At 35.2% G+C, this 13,745-nt stretch overlaps 1 protein-coding gene across 3 annotated transcripts in view; it reads right to left on the bottom strand.

Annotated features, from left to right (window-relative positions):
• Positions 1–13,745, bottom strand: part of bbs9 (Bardet-Biedl syndrome 9) — a 138,870-nt gene that overhangs the window by 112,910 nt on the left and 12,215 nt on the right. For all 3 annotated transcript variants that reach the window (XM_058746547.1, XM_058746549.1, XM_058746550.1), the window contains exons 10-13: positions 12,325–12,506; positions 10,659–10,735; positions 8,680–8,733; positions 8,452–8,554 (exon numbers count right to left, since the gene is read on the bottom strand). In XM_058746547.1, the coding sequence (XP_058602530.1) occupies positions 8,452–8,554; positions 8,680–8,733; positions 10,659–10,735; positions 12,325–12,506 (416 nt within the window). The remainder of the gene's footprint in view (positions 1–8,451; positions 8,555–8,679; positions 8,734–10,658; positions 10,736–12,324; positions 12,507–13,745) is intronic.

Genomic DNA, 13,745 nt, shown 5'->3' with positions numbered 1-13,745 from the left:
CTAAAATAGTAATCCCAGTCACTTAACATAATGGGCGATTGAAAAGCCTTTACAGATGCCTTCCCTATGAAAAATAAAAATACAGAAATGTATTTGAAATACATTTATTTAATTCAAAGTGTACTACATGCATTTACATATTACTAAACTGGTATACTTAAAGACTGCTAAATTAGAACAACTAATTTTGTGCTTAATGCACTTTAATTGTAAGAAATTCAGTTCAATTCAATTCAAGTTTATTTGTATAGCGCTTTTTACGATACAAATTGTTGCAAGCAGCTTTACAGGAAATTAAGTCTCTACAATATATTTATATATTGTAGAAACTTAATATATTTAACTTATGGCAAAATTTGGTAATTTTGTATATTGTCTGAGGGTTGGCATCCTCTGAGGGGTTGGCATCATCTCTTCTCAGGTGTTTGGTCATCTCAGACCATTTAAGGGCTGGATCCAGACTGAAGCTTCTGTAATTCCTAGTTACCACGGGATGTTAAAGAAAGTAGTGCTGAAGTCCAACTGAAGATACATTGAAGTATATTTGATTGTGCTAAAACTGGAACTATTGCAAGTATACTTTAGGTACACTTTAAATATCTTGCATTTAAAGATCAATATTATTCAAAGCTCATATAATCCTCACTAATAGTAACATTAAAACACATTTTAGGCTTAATATTGAGAAATGTGCATTGTGCACAAGTAGCATTCCAAATATTATAATTTTTTACGTATATTGGTAAGTTTTGTGATATATGTCTTAAGTCGCTGTGGTATATTTGTAGCAATAGCCAAAAATACATTGTATGGGTCAACATTATTGATTTTTATTTTATGCCCCCCAAAAAATCATTAGGATATTAAGTAAAGATCATGTTCCATGAAGATATTTTGTAAATTTCCTACTGTAAATATATCAAAACTTAATTTTGGATTAGTAATATGCATTGCTAAGAACTTCATTTGGACAACTTTAAAGGCGATTTTCTCAATATTTAGATTTTTTTGGCACCCTCAGATTCCAGATTTTCAAATAGTTGTATCTCGGCCAAATATTGTCCGATCCTAACAAACCATACATCAATGGAAAGCTTAAATCTCAGTTTCGAGAAATTGACCCTTATGACTAGTTTTGTGGTCCAGGGTCACATATGTCAGGAAATATACAATAAATAAAGCATATAAAATGCTAATAGATTTGAACTAGTATGAAATAAATGTATGTTAAATACAGTATATTACTGTTTCACTAGGGTTTGTAATAAAAATTATGATAGCAAATACCATTAACTTAATGATACTGAGGTGATGAACTGCAAAACTAATCATTATTAGCAATAATAATAATAATCCCTTCTCTGCATTCTCTCTCTTGTGGCTAAGCAATAACCGAGTGCCTATATGATGACATATACCAATGGTATCAGCCATTTTGACTCATGTGCTATCCACAGGCTTTACCCACAATACATTTCTCAAAGTATCTCAATTTCACCCAAAATGTCACTTACGCCCTTCTGGTTCTCACCCCTCGGTAGTTAATTAATATTACTCAGTACTTAAATGTATAATTACAGTGCTACAGGGACACCTCAAAATAAAGTTGTAACCCAGTAATTTTTCAAAACTCTAATTTACAATAAAGACATTTTTCACTTCATCACAAAAAGCCTGATTAAGGCATGTGCAAAGAATGTTGTTTTGGAAAAAGTACTGTTAAAAAAAAAGGATCTAAAAGAGTGAGGGATGTGACACATGGTCTTCATCCATCCACTTCTCAGGTTTCAACTCCACCTGAACTGTCCATCACAGCTGATGAGGTTAGCGATCTGTCAGTCACAGCTGATCTAAGCCTCTCTTACTGAAGAGGACGCGTGGAGTTTCCAAACTGAGCACACACTCAAAAGACACAAGAGAGATACAGTCATGTGCTGATGATCTGATCAAACAAACAAACAAACAAACACTGCTAATTAAGCCAAAGCTTACCAGTCACAATTTTGCTGTTATTTACTCATTCTATCCCATTCTCTTTATCCAATATCCCATTCCCATTATCTTCTATTTGTAAAACATTGCTAATACATCTTCACAATATTCCATCTTAATCAAATTTCCAAAAGCTGCATGCTACATACAGTATTTTATGGCATCATATGCTTGCTCTCGACACAAAGATTTTGGCTTGCTCTCAAAAAATTGTATTACAACACCTTCTACGATACCTCCTTTTGGCCAAATTCTAATGCATGTATCCTTCATGGATAAGGCAATCTCAGAATGCATTGTGATGAGCCAAGAGGGCAGATGTCAGACGAGGTGAGAAAATGCTGATTATAATACTGAAAAGTATTGATAAAAACAGTTCAGTGCAATTAGGCGAAAACTGAGTATTTCACCCATTATTAGTGAGTGAAATGCATTTTTATATTTAGAGCATTCTGTGGTTGCACTAGGTTATGGAATAAAGCTAGCAGTAATTTGTGAAGAAAACAACAAATCACACAAAAAGGAAACCACATACTTTACGGTTAAACCTTCTTTAAATATTGACTGTGGGTTTGGAAACAGCAGCTGAACGAGTTGGCTCATCTGGGCTGACAAAGAGCTGCCCATCACAACAAAAGCACATGGATATAAATGCAAAGAGACAGGGAGTGTAGGAAACATTCTCTGCTTCAGCAACCCTTGTGGTCTCCTGTATTTACATTCCTGAGCTGACTGAAGGGAGTTTGTTAGGTGAAACCCCTAAAAACACTTCCTTCAGGATACTTCCATCAACTTACAAATGCAACAAAGGTGTGCCTACTTTCTTTCATGAGCTCCATGAAGAATTTGACAATTGGTATTGAAAATAGTATCACAAAACCATACTATACTGAGATTTTTCACCCAACCCCTAAAGACCAATTCACACTGGGTGGGGAAATATGCCCTAGTAGTGTTGTCAAAAGACCCGGTACTTCGGTACTAAAAAAATGAAAACGTCACGGTACCAGGTTTTTTTAAGTAATTCATCAAAAGTAGGTCATTACACTTCAATCAAATCGTGACATGGACTAGTATCTGTAAATATTAAGCCGCAAAAGTCGATTCAGATATGAATCCCGCATGTTCTGCGAGTCTCTGTGTGAATGAATGAATGGCAGAGACGAGCATTTTATTTTATTTTTTTACTACACACACTGAAGCGCGCGTGACGCTCGCGGTGATTCATCATCTGCTGTCTCAATGAGGACATAAATACATAAACAACATCTATAGAACTGCTCTGAGAGTCACTTCACGAGCATTTTACCGTTTCATTGAGTAAAGCCAGCGTCATATCATATAGCTATACACAGAAATGTAAAGGTATTCACGGCAACCCGTCAAAATAAAAGTTTATCTTAAAGACATTGTGCCAGAAATATATAACTATTATTTAGCAGAATGTATGTGATACTATTACTACTGTTGAAAAAAATGAATATTTATTTTTAAAGAAATAATCACACAATATTTCTTCCATATTTGAATTTTAATAGTAAATCCCCTTTATTTACCAAAAAAAATGCACAAATGTGTTTAAATTTCATTAATTAAAAGACAAATTAAATTTGGGTGAAACTTTACTGTTTACTGTTTTTCATACTTTTATTACTTGCGGAAAAACTCGAAACACAATTTAAATAAGTATAAAGAATGGTGTTCATTTTTGTACATTTTATTTTTGTTTGACTTTATTATTAAAAATAGTGTGCTTTTTAATTAGCATGTGGTACCGAAATTGGTACAGAGAACCGTGAATTTTCACTTTCCATATCTTTGTGTCTTAATATCAGCTCGACTCACCAAGTGATTCCAGATGGGTTAAGTTTGCATTAAAGCACATGACTAAATTAAGATTTACTTTCGCTCGTGTCAGAAACTAAAGGCAGCTGCCTTGCTGCCCAGTAAGTGAATGACTGAACAGACAGCATTTTTGTACAAAGATACCTCTATAAAAGACTTCATTCAGACAGGCTTCCAAGGCACCATAACATCATGTCTGATTTTAGAACCAATTCAAATAAATTTTAAATACAATCAACAAATACTGCTAGTTTCACAGTAGAAATGAGAAAAAATTAATTATTAATCTACATAGTGCGCCATTAAAAGCCATTATGGTTCTTTCCAACTAATGGGCAAACAGCATATAAGACTGTGGGATATCAGCCTATCTATGCTTCCTTAAAAAAGATGACAAGATTAAAGGTATCTAATCTTACAGACATGCTGAATAATCTAAAAGAGGCCCCTCTTAAACATCCTAAAAATGTCTAAAGGTTATTTCAGCAGTACAAATTCATAATCATCAGTGAATGATTATCAAAAGCATATGCCAGGAATATGTTCAAAAAACAATTACAGGTTAAAGTTTCTAATTCTAAGTAGATTAAAATGGTTTATGTTTGCATGGTATTGCTGTTCTTATCCCAGTGAGCTTCAATGACAATGATTTTTTTTTACCCCAATGTGAAACAGTTATTTTATTTAATGTTTATTTCATTTAACAATTTTGTGTATTTGGTTTAATGCAATGTGGTTTAAGGTTAAAAAAACACACTATTTTCAACATACTGTACATTATTGTTGCTCCTCTCTGCCCCGCCTTTCTGAAACACGTCAATTTTTACAAAGCACATCATTCTGAAAAGCGTGGTGTGCTCTGATTGGCCAGCAATCCAGTGCGTTGTGATTGGCCCAAATACCTCAAGCGTGTGACTGAAATGTTACGCTCCTTACCATATTTTGAAACACACAGCATCTCCACGACATGGCAGCGGCGGCAACAATACTACAGCGAGAATAAAAGTTACGCCTTCTTTCTTTGCGTAAACATTTGGGCAGTGTTGCAAATCTTCCAACAAAGTGACGTAGATATGTGGGAGCGTGTTTAAATGAGGCGTTTTAGGAAGGTGTGGTCGACTTTTAACTTTTATAAAGAATATCTCTTTGGGTTTGAGACTTTAGTCTTTGCAACTTTATGGATCTTATATACGCACAAACAGCTTGTAACACTCCAAAGGCAAACAAATACTTGAAATCGCATTCTTACAAAGAAATTGCACATTTAACAGCTTTGGCTAGCCCCTTAATTTCAGTGAATACAAACCAATGCTTGATGCTACAGCATACAATCACATTCTAGAGAATTGTGTGATTCCAACTTTGTGTCAACAGTTTAGGCAGGGCCCATTTTTGCCTTATTATGACAGCACCCCTGTGCATAAAATGAGATCTCTATAAAAACAATTCATTATAGAAGAACTTGACTAGTGTGCACAAACTCCAGACTTGAAGGCCACCGAACATCTTTGAGATGAACAGGAATGCCAACTGTGAACCAGGACCCATCGCCAACATCAGGTCCTGACCTCACCAATTCTCATTCCTGAATGGGCGCAATCCCTGCAACTATGTTGAAACATCTGATATAAAGCTTTCCCAGAAAAGTGGAAATTGTTTGGGAGGACCTACACCCTAACACACTTTATTGTTTTAAGCAAGGACAACTCAACAGAAGCTTGTGTTGACTATTTTCCCACAGTATTTGTATCTTCTCTCACATAATACACAACTAGCAAGAATGGAATCCAGTAAAAATATATATTTACTGAGCCTATCCAGTATATATTTTTTTCTGTGGCACTTGCATGTTCAGCAGCATCAGTCCTAAATGTCGGTACCAGTACACTGCCTTCGGAAGAAAATAATGCAGTCTGAAAATACTATATTTTAGCCATTGGCTAGAAAGTAGAGGACAGTGTTTGGCCCAGTGCCCAGACAACACCATCTTTGGCATCATCTTTAGTATGGTGGCAAAATTAGCGGTGGCAGATAATTTCTGTCTTCTTTCCTCAGTAGGAACTGAAATCCTTGTGGCGGTTCCAAGACAACATCATGTCAAAGTAACAGCAATACATTTTACAAGCCCTGATCATTTCATGCCCAAAACACATGCCACTGATTTTCTTGAGATGTGGTTTAGTGGTTAAAGATGTGGGCCGGTAATTTAGAGTTTTACAAATTACTGACTTAATTAGCTAGACTCTCTGAGACTATAACAAAATGTAAAGGTACACTTCCCTTAAAGTTTCAGATAAAGAGTTTGGCCTATTTCAGACTCAATGTGTTCTGATTGTCAAAGTATGACTTTGAGTCTGTGTGTAATGTAAGTTAAATGGGTCAAACCAAAGCAAAAGCAGTGAGCAGAGAATGAGCGAAACAAGTGATTCTCCTCTACTGTGTGTGTGTGACGTGTGAGTATACATTACACATTGCCAAGCTCTAATGGCTCAGGCAGTTGTATAGCTGGACTGGATGACATGTGGAAGTCTGGTGAAACATGAGACAGAGGTCTTTCAGTAGAATGTAGAAGTAAAGAGCTTGTCAGGGTTTGGCATCTCTTCCACATTAAAGTGATGTAACACTGGCTTCTGGTTGGCCAACATCAAGTTGAATTTCTCAGACATATTCTTTGGGCCACACACATGAAAATCGGTTCTGCAGTGACAGTGATCATGGACCAACCCTGGAAATGGCCTCAGGTAGATGATGTGTAAAATCCCACACTGCAGGGTGATATTTGTTTGGTAAATGTTCATTTAGTCAAGAGCAGCTTTTATGAGCAGAAATGATTTGACAACCTCTCAGATTAACAAATGTGAACCTGGACGACAAAACCAGTCTTAAGTGTCAATTTTTTGAAATTGAGATTTATACATCATCTGAAAGATGAATAAATAAGCTTTCCATTGATGTATGGTTTGTTAGGATCGGACAATATTTGGCTGAGATACAACTATTTGAAAATCTGTAATCTGAGGGTGCAAAAAAATCTAAATATTGAGAAAATCACCTTTAAAGTTGTCCAAATGAAGTTCTTAGCAATGCATATTACTAATCAAAAATTAAGTTTCGATACATTTAAGGTAAGAAATTTACAAAAGTTCTTCATGGAACATGATCTTTACTTAATATCCTAATGATTTTTGGCATAAAAGATCTAAAGATCAAGAATGCTACAGTAAAAATTCACCATGTTAACAAGAATATTTTCACAATTTGATCACAACCTGAGCTACCCAACTCAGATTCATTGGAAAAACGTGAATGTGGCGACATTTCATCAAAATGGCACTACATTGCTTCTTGTAGGTTTTGCGAAACTTTCAAAGTGAAACGTCCAGTGGCACTGAAAGTGCATTCAGATTTATCTGAAACAGATAAATGTTAATCTGGCACCCCTTTAAGTTCGTTGTAGTACATATTGCAGCAGTTTGGAAATGAAATATATACGGTGAGTGGGGCTATTATCACTTTTGAAAATAACGTACTACCTACACTAAACCTAACTGACAGTGTTAACAAAAGCATACATAATAAAAAAACACATTTGCTGAGGCAAGCATGCCATTTCAGCTTGTTTCTACTAGTCTTTGAGCTGTTTTATCGTGACTTGTGTTTCATAGGACACATATTGTATACGAGAGCTACGCATCACAAGTGCACTGCGGTACCAGGTGAGCTACTGAGTAAGTTTACTATGCCAGAAAAGCTGCACATATGAGGGTGGTTATGTGAGGCAAACACCAAAATGTGCAAATTATGCACCATGATAAAAGTGTTTTGAGTGTATAATATAGTATTTCTCAAACAACTGTGCAAAAATAAGTCTTCATTAATCATAATCTACCCATGTAATCATAATTTGTTTAAACTGGAATAAAAGTTATTGGTGTTTTACTGGTAAGATTTATGTCAGATGGAAACTGCAGTGAATTGTATGCATACACTATGTATGTTTTTGGAGTTTTGCAAAATTGATTTGTCCAATGAGCCTATGTTGGGTTAATCACACTGCTGTGTTAATAACCATTCACTAAAACACAAAAGACAAATCTGATTATTAACAAAATTTGGAGAGATTTGTAATGTAATCGCCAATCCATCACGACGCATCCTGGACAATGTCAAAGGACCGTTCATTCACCTCTCAATCAAACACTCCACAAAAAACATATTTTAAACTTGGATAAGGCCAACATATTCATGCAAAATGCAAAGAATGTCTCTGGTTTGTTTGATATCAACATTCAGTGATACAGAGCTCATTAAATATGCATTCATTTTATACAGAAACAATGCTTTTCGCTGTGATTTTCACTCCAGGTAGCACAGAAAACATGTTATCTTGGAGTGAAGAACAATCATGTAACTCAGTTATGTTCTGAAAACTATATTCAAGACAAACTTGATGGTACAGTCTGGAATATATATATAAAAAATTTTAAGCAATGAAAATTTTAAGCATGAAAATCCCTAATATTAAAAACCACTAGCAACTTCATGTTTGTGGCTAGATTACAGCTTAGGGATGTTTGGGACAAAAATATGCCAAAAAAGAAAAGACAGCCATACCCATGGAGTCCAACACAAACTGGTCCTGCGTGACCGCTAGAGGAGGCTGAACACACACCGTCATCTTTGGGCTCTGCACCGCAGAACGACTCTTTATTTTAACCTGAGAATAAAGCACACATTCAGGACATACTATATCACCTCAGCATTAAAAAGCACTACGGCTTCTATTACGCAAGAAAATTTCATATACTTAATAGACATCAGCGTTAAATGAGTTGCACTCACCTTGACTGTGACAGAGGGGACAGGCATGCCATTCATCTCAGCTATGACAGCGCACTGTGAGAGAGATCATCACAACATAATCACACACTGTGTGCTCATGAGACGGGCAAAGTGTGTGTGTGTGTGCACTATATTTTGAAACAAAACAGTATCCACAAGTACACAAAAAGGTAAAAAATAACTGATAAAGCATTTTTAGAGTTAGGGTTTGAGTTAGTTTGTAGTCATTAAAGTGAATTTTATACAGTGGTGTAATGTAACGAAGTAATAATACTTTGTTACAGTACTTAAGTATTTTTTCATCTGTACTTTACTTGAGTTTTTATATTTCAGCCAGCTTTTACTTTTACTCCGATACATTTCCCCGAAGAATATTCGTTACTTACTACAAAATAGTCAGAAGTCAGAAGAACACGGACTGCAGGAAAGCAGGTGGATTGACGAATCAGCGGTCTGGCACTTGTAAGTTAGACTCCTAAAAACACCTTTGCTCATGTGAAAACAAGTGCGCGCACAACCGCTGATGATTCATTTTACACTCAAGTCAAGTCTGGGGTGTGCGATATACAGCATATCTTCTGCGACAATATGGTAAGTGTTGTTGTAATGATGTATGATCTGACATTATCAAGTTGGCTATATCACCAAATGATTTATTAGTCTATTAAAATTCAAAATTCCAGGCATTTTAAATTGTAGATGACAATGTAGACATAATATTGCTTGTTTTTGCTCAATTTTGCCAACGAAAATAGTTTCAAACAAAGATCAAAGCACTGTTTTGCGTCTCTAAGCAATGGAAGGTGTTTACATATTGAATGAATCAGCTTTTTGAACGAATCGGTTGATAAAAATGATTCAGTGACTCACTCATTAACATGGTCAAATGCTTTGTTTCTGAATGAATCAGCCGTTTGAATGAATCGGTTGAATCTCAATGACTCACTCATTTACAGCCACTTGCTGCCACCAACCGGCGGTTTTATTTTCACATTTCGACTATTTTTTTCATGTTTTAAATTATTTAAAATATCAGTATTCAACTTTTTATGTTAAAAACAAAACATTAGGCCTATTTATGCATCTGTAACTGCAGTTTAAATGCATCCATGTCCCCTCTGAGATACATTAAGCTGTGTAAATACATCTAAATGCTATTTCAGATGCAGATTCCTGAAATGTTTTCTTATGTTGGAATGAAAGACACTAAGTACCGGATGAAGTGCTTCTTATTCTTACCCAAAAATACAAAATGGAAGAAAGAGTTAAAACTGAAGACAATCTTGCTACTCAAGCTGTGTATGAACATTTTTTATATATATTTGCTTCTTTTCAATTTAGCATTTACTTGTACTTTTACTTTCAATACTCAAGTATGTTTAAGATTTTAAAAAATACTTTTCATACTTAAGTACAATGAATATCACATACTTTAAGACTTTTACTCAAGTAATATTCTAAACGGTGACTTCAACTTCTACCAGTCATTTTCAAGTGAGATATCTGTACTTTTACTTAAGTATGGCTTTCAGGTACTTTATACATCACTGATTTTATATATAAGAATTTTTTATTTTATATACAAGTGATATGGCCTCATTTAATCAGCTAAAAGTGTGTGTGTGTGTGTGTGTGTTAACTATAGTATAAGTATATAATAAACTGTAAATATCTTCAAAACTAAGCTAAATACGACAAAAGCTTTCTTTAGGGACATTTTTATTTTAGCTGTAGCTTCATAAAAAAGAATTAACAGAAGTCTACAGTCTCATCTAGCTAGATAAACCTGTGTGAATGTGTGTAAAAATGATTCAGAAATAATAATAATCAATGTAATGTAAAAAATAATGTTTTAATTTAGAGATACGGTAGGGCTTGTTGTCGCCTGCAGTCATTATAATGAGCTTAATACAAAAACAACAGAATTATATTACATGTTCTCACGTTGATGAAATAAACATGTGTGTTAGTATTTGTACCGAGACTTCATCCAGGTTAGATGAGACTATGGCGGTCAGAGTAAGCTCTTCCTCAGTCTCTGCCCTCGGGAGAATGTCTGGAGAAAGATCACACACAAACACCCAAATGTTTTTATGCAACAGAACTTTTTGCTGTAGAACAAGGCTTGATTTTATTAACGTATTTTCAGAAATAGAAGTCACATTTTTTTAAATCTGAAATGTGCTGCAACTTATATTGCAATGTGACTTATATAATGGAATTAGCATCAACCGTGCAAAGCTCACACAAATATGCATGCACACACAGCATATCATTTCTAGTGATATTACAACCTATTCATCATCAAAATCTTTTTTCATGGCCTCTCAGACAGTTACATTAGCAGTAAAGATACACTGATTGAAAACATAACTGCATTTTGATAAAATATTACATTAAATCGAAGGAGCTGTTTAAAATCCCAAAGGCTCGCTTAATTTAAAAACAGATCAGGTACACCTGAGGTCTAGCATTCAATTTGGCATAAATCTGGGCTTTGCAAGAAGCTTTTAACTGTTAACATCTATTAAAGAGGTGGTTTATTGCAATTTCACTTTTTTAACGTTAGTTAGTGTGTAATGTTGCTGTTTGAGCATAAACAACATTTGCAAAGTTGCAGCGCTGAAAGTTCAATGCAAACAGAGATATCGTCTTTTAAAATTCTGGAAGTTTAATGCCTACAAAAACGGCTGGTAGGGGACTACAACAAACTACTTCCCGGGTCTGATACGTCACGGACCCAGATAAACCCCGCCCTCGGGAACATGTAAGGAAGGGGGCGAGGCCATGCTGTGCTGCTTTAGAGAAGAAGAAGAGAAAACTAGGGGTGCACGTAAAAATCTATTCATATATGAATCACGATTCAGTCTTCTAATGATTCTAATGCATTCACAAGTTTCAAAATTAATGTTCTAATACAGCGGTTCTTAATACTGTTCCTCGCGTCGCCCTGCTCTGCTCTCTCTCTCTCTCATTCAGATCGTCAGATCAGCTCCATTTTCACATAGCAATGAGAAGCGTTATACAGTTATACTTTAATACAGTATGTGCGGTTGCCGTACTGTATTAAAGCTTTAATCAGAATAAAACCGTATATTAAAAGCTAACATAAGTAGTAGCATAATAACAGCATATCTAAACGTATGAGACAACAAACAAACAAACATACCATTAAGAGCCGTGCTTGCACAGGTTCTGCGTGATCCTCTTCGCTAATATCCTCTGCGTCTCAATCGGGCTCAAATTGATAAGCAATATAGACGTTTCTATATTGTTATAAATCATTGTTTACAATACAACTGGAGCACATGCCGCTGAGCTGAGGGGCGGGACAATTAGACGCACGCTCGGCGGTTTAGTGAATCACAACACACTGAGCCAGCTAACCAATCAGAGCCCATCACGTATTTCTGAGGGAGGGGCTTCATAAAAACAGTAAGTAATCGAGGCGTTTGTCAGAGAAGGGACAGAGCGGTGTGGAATAAATGTAAATTATATGAAAAATAATGCGTTTTTTTTTTTAAATGAAGCATGAACACGTTAGACTGCACCCCATAAACACAATCAAGCCTAGAAAAAACCCAGTAAACCACCCCTTTAACATACACAGTGTGTATTTATTTTTCCAAACTTTTTGGGTCATACCTTGGGTTTTAGTAGCCTCGCGAATAACCTTTTGCAGCGTTTTCATCTGTGTGTCGACCTCATCATAGTTGACCTCTCGGGCATCCACTTTAGGTGCAGTGAAGAAGGAGGGGTCAGTGCCCATGTAAGAGCACTGGAGATGCCCGTCAGAGCTCAGAGTCACCACCAACCCCTTCAGTTCCCTGAAAACACAGAACACATTTCAGTGCATGTCTGTTTTTTTTTGCTTAGACTACTGAAGGTGTCTTACTTTATGATTGATCAAGGTTAGTTAACCGTTATTTTCAGTAAGCTTTTATTATAATGCTTTGATAAATAAGACTGAAGACCACTTATTGTACTGTAGACACTTATTGTACTGTATACTGTATTGAATACTATTAAATAGTGTGGTGTGACTGATTATTTTCCACTTTTTCTACTGTTGCTTAGCTACTGTATTCTACAATGTAACTTCTTAATGCTTTTTAATACTTTTTAATACTATTTGTATCCATTGTACCTGGATTTTTTATTTTTCCAAAATCAAGGTATTAGCTTCATTTATAGTATTCTATAAAGCAAAGTGTATATTTTAGATGCTGATCACTAGTTTTTCCACTATTTAATTTATTTATTTTTATTTACCCCAGTGATCCTGTGCTTTGGTAAATTATGACCTCATGCATGTCAGATGTTAAAATGTATGTCAGATTAAATTGGTTTTAAATATTAAATACAATGTGTCACGTAGCAGCAACAAATTGTTTGGCGAATTGTTTTCAATTCCCATATACTGAACACACAAATAAGTAACACTTAAGGGGAAAAAAAGAAGAAGAAAAAAATTATTTGCATTCTAAATAGATTTTTTGAATCACTCTATAGTTACTCCAATTATGGGAGTAACCTCAGTTAAACTGTACACATTCAGATATTGCAAACAAACTAAAGGTTTGATCTATGAATGCAATATAAGAATATAAACTGAATCCAATAAGGTAAAATCATTCTCCACAATTTATAAGATTAATAGTACACTTTCACACAGAACTCACTTCAAACCACCATCGAGTGTTTGTAATAGCTTCCTTTTGCGATCACATATGGAATTTGGTCGTTTACTGTTGTTAAAATATGCTATTTATAGCCTTTTATTTCGCTGCACAAATTAGCATTTCAGATGTACACATTCAACTCAAGAAAATCACATACAAACCATATCTATCGTAATCGTGTGTTTATTATCTTATATAATCTATAGTGGCTGTTGTCATGTTTATTTCTACTGTGTAAAAGCCTTATCATGTGTGCTCTGCTGAAACTCACGTTGTTTGATGTTACAACCGCCTCTCCATTCTTAAGTTGCCAGGTATACACTCCAAGTATAATACACATTAGTAAAAGGATCTATTTTCATTTTTATCTGTCTATATACACCA

This window comes from Onychostoma macrolepis, chromosome 16 (assembly GCF_012432095.1).
Source record: "Onychostoma macrolepis isolate SWU-2019 chromosome 16, ASM1243209v1, whole genome shotgun sequence".
NCBI classification, from domain to species: domain Eukaryota; kingdom Metazoa; phylum Chordata; class Actinopteri; order Cypriniformes; family Cyprinidae; genus Onychostoma; species Onychostoma macrolepis.
This window is presented reverse-complemented; position numbering and strand designations above follow the sequence as displayed.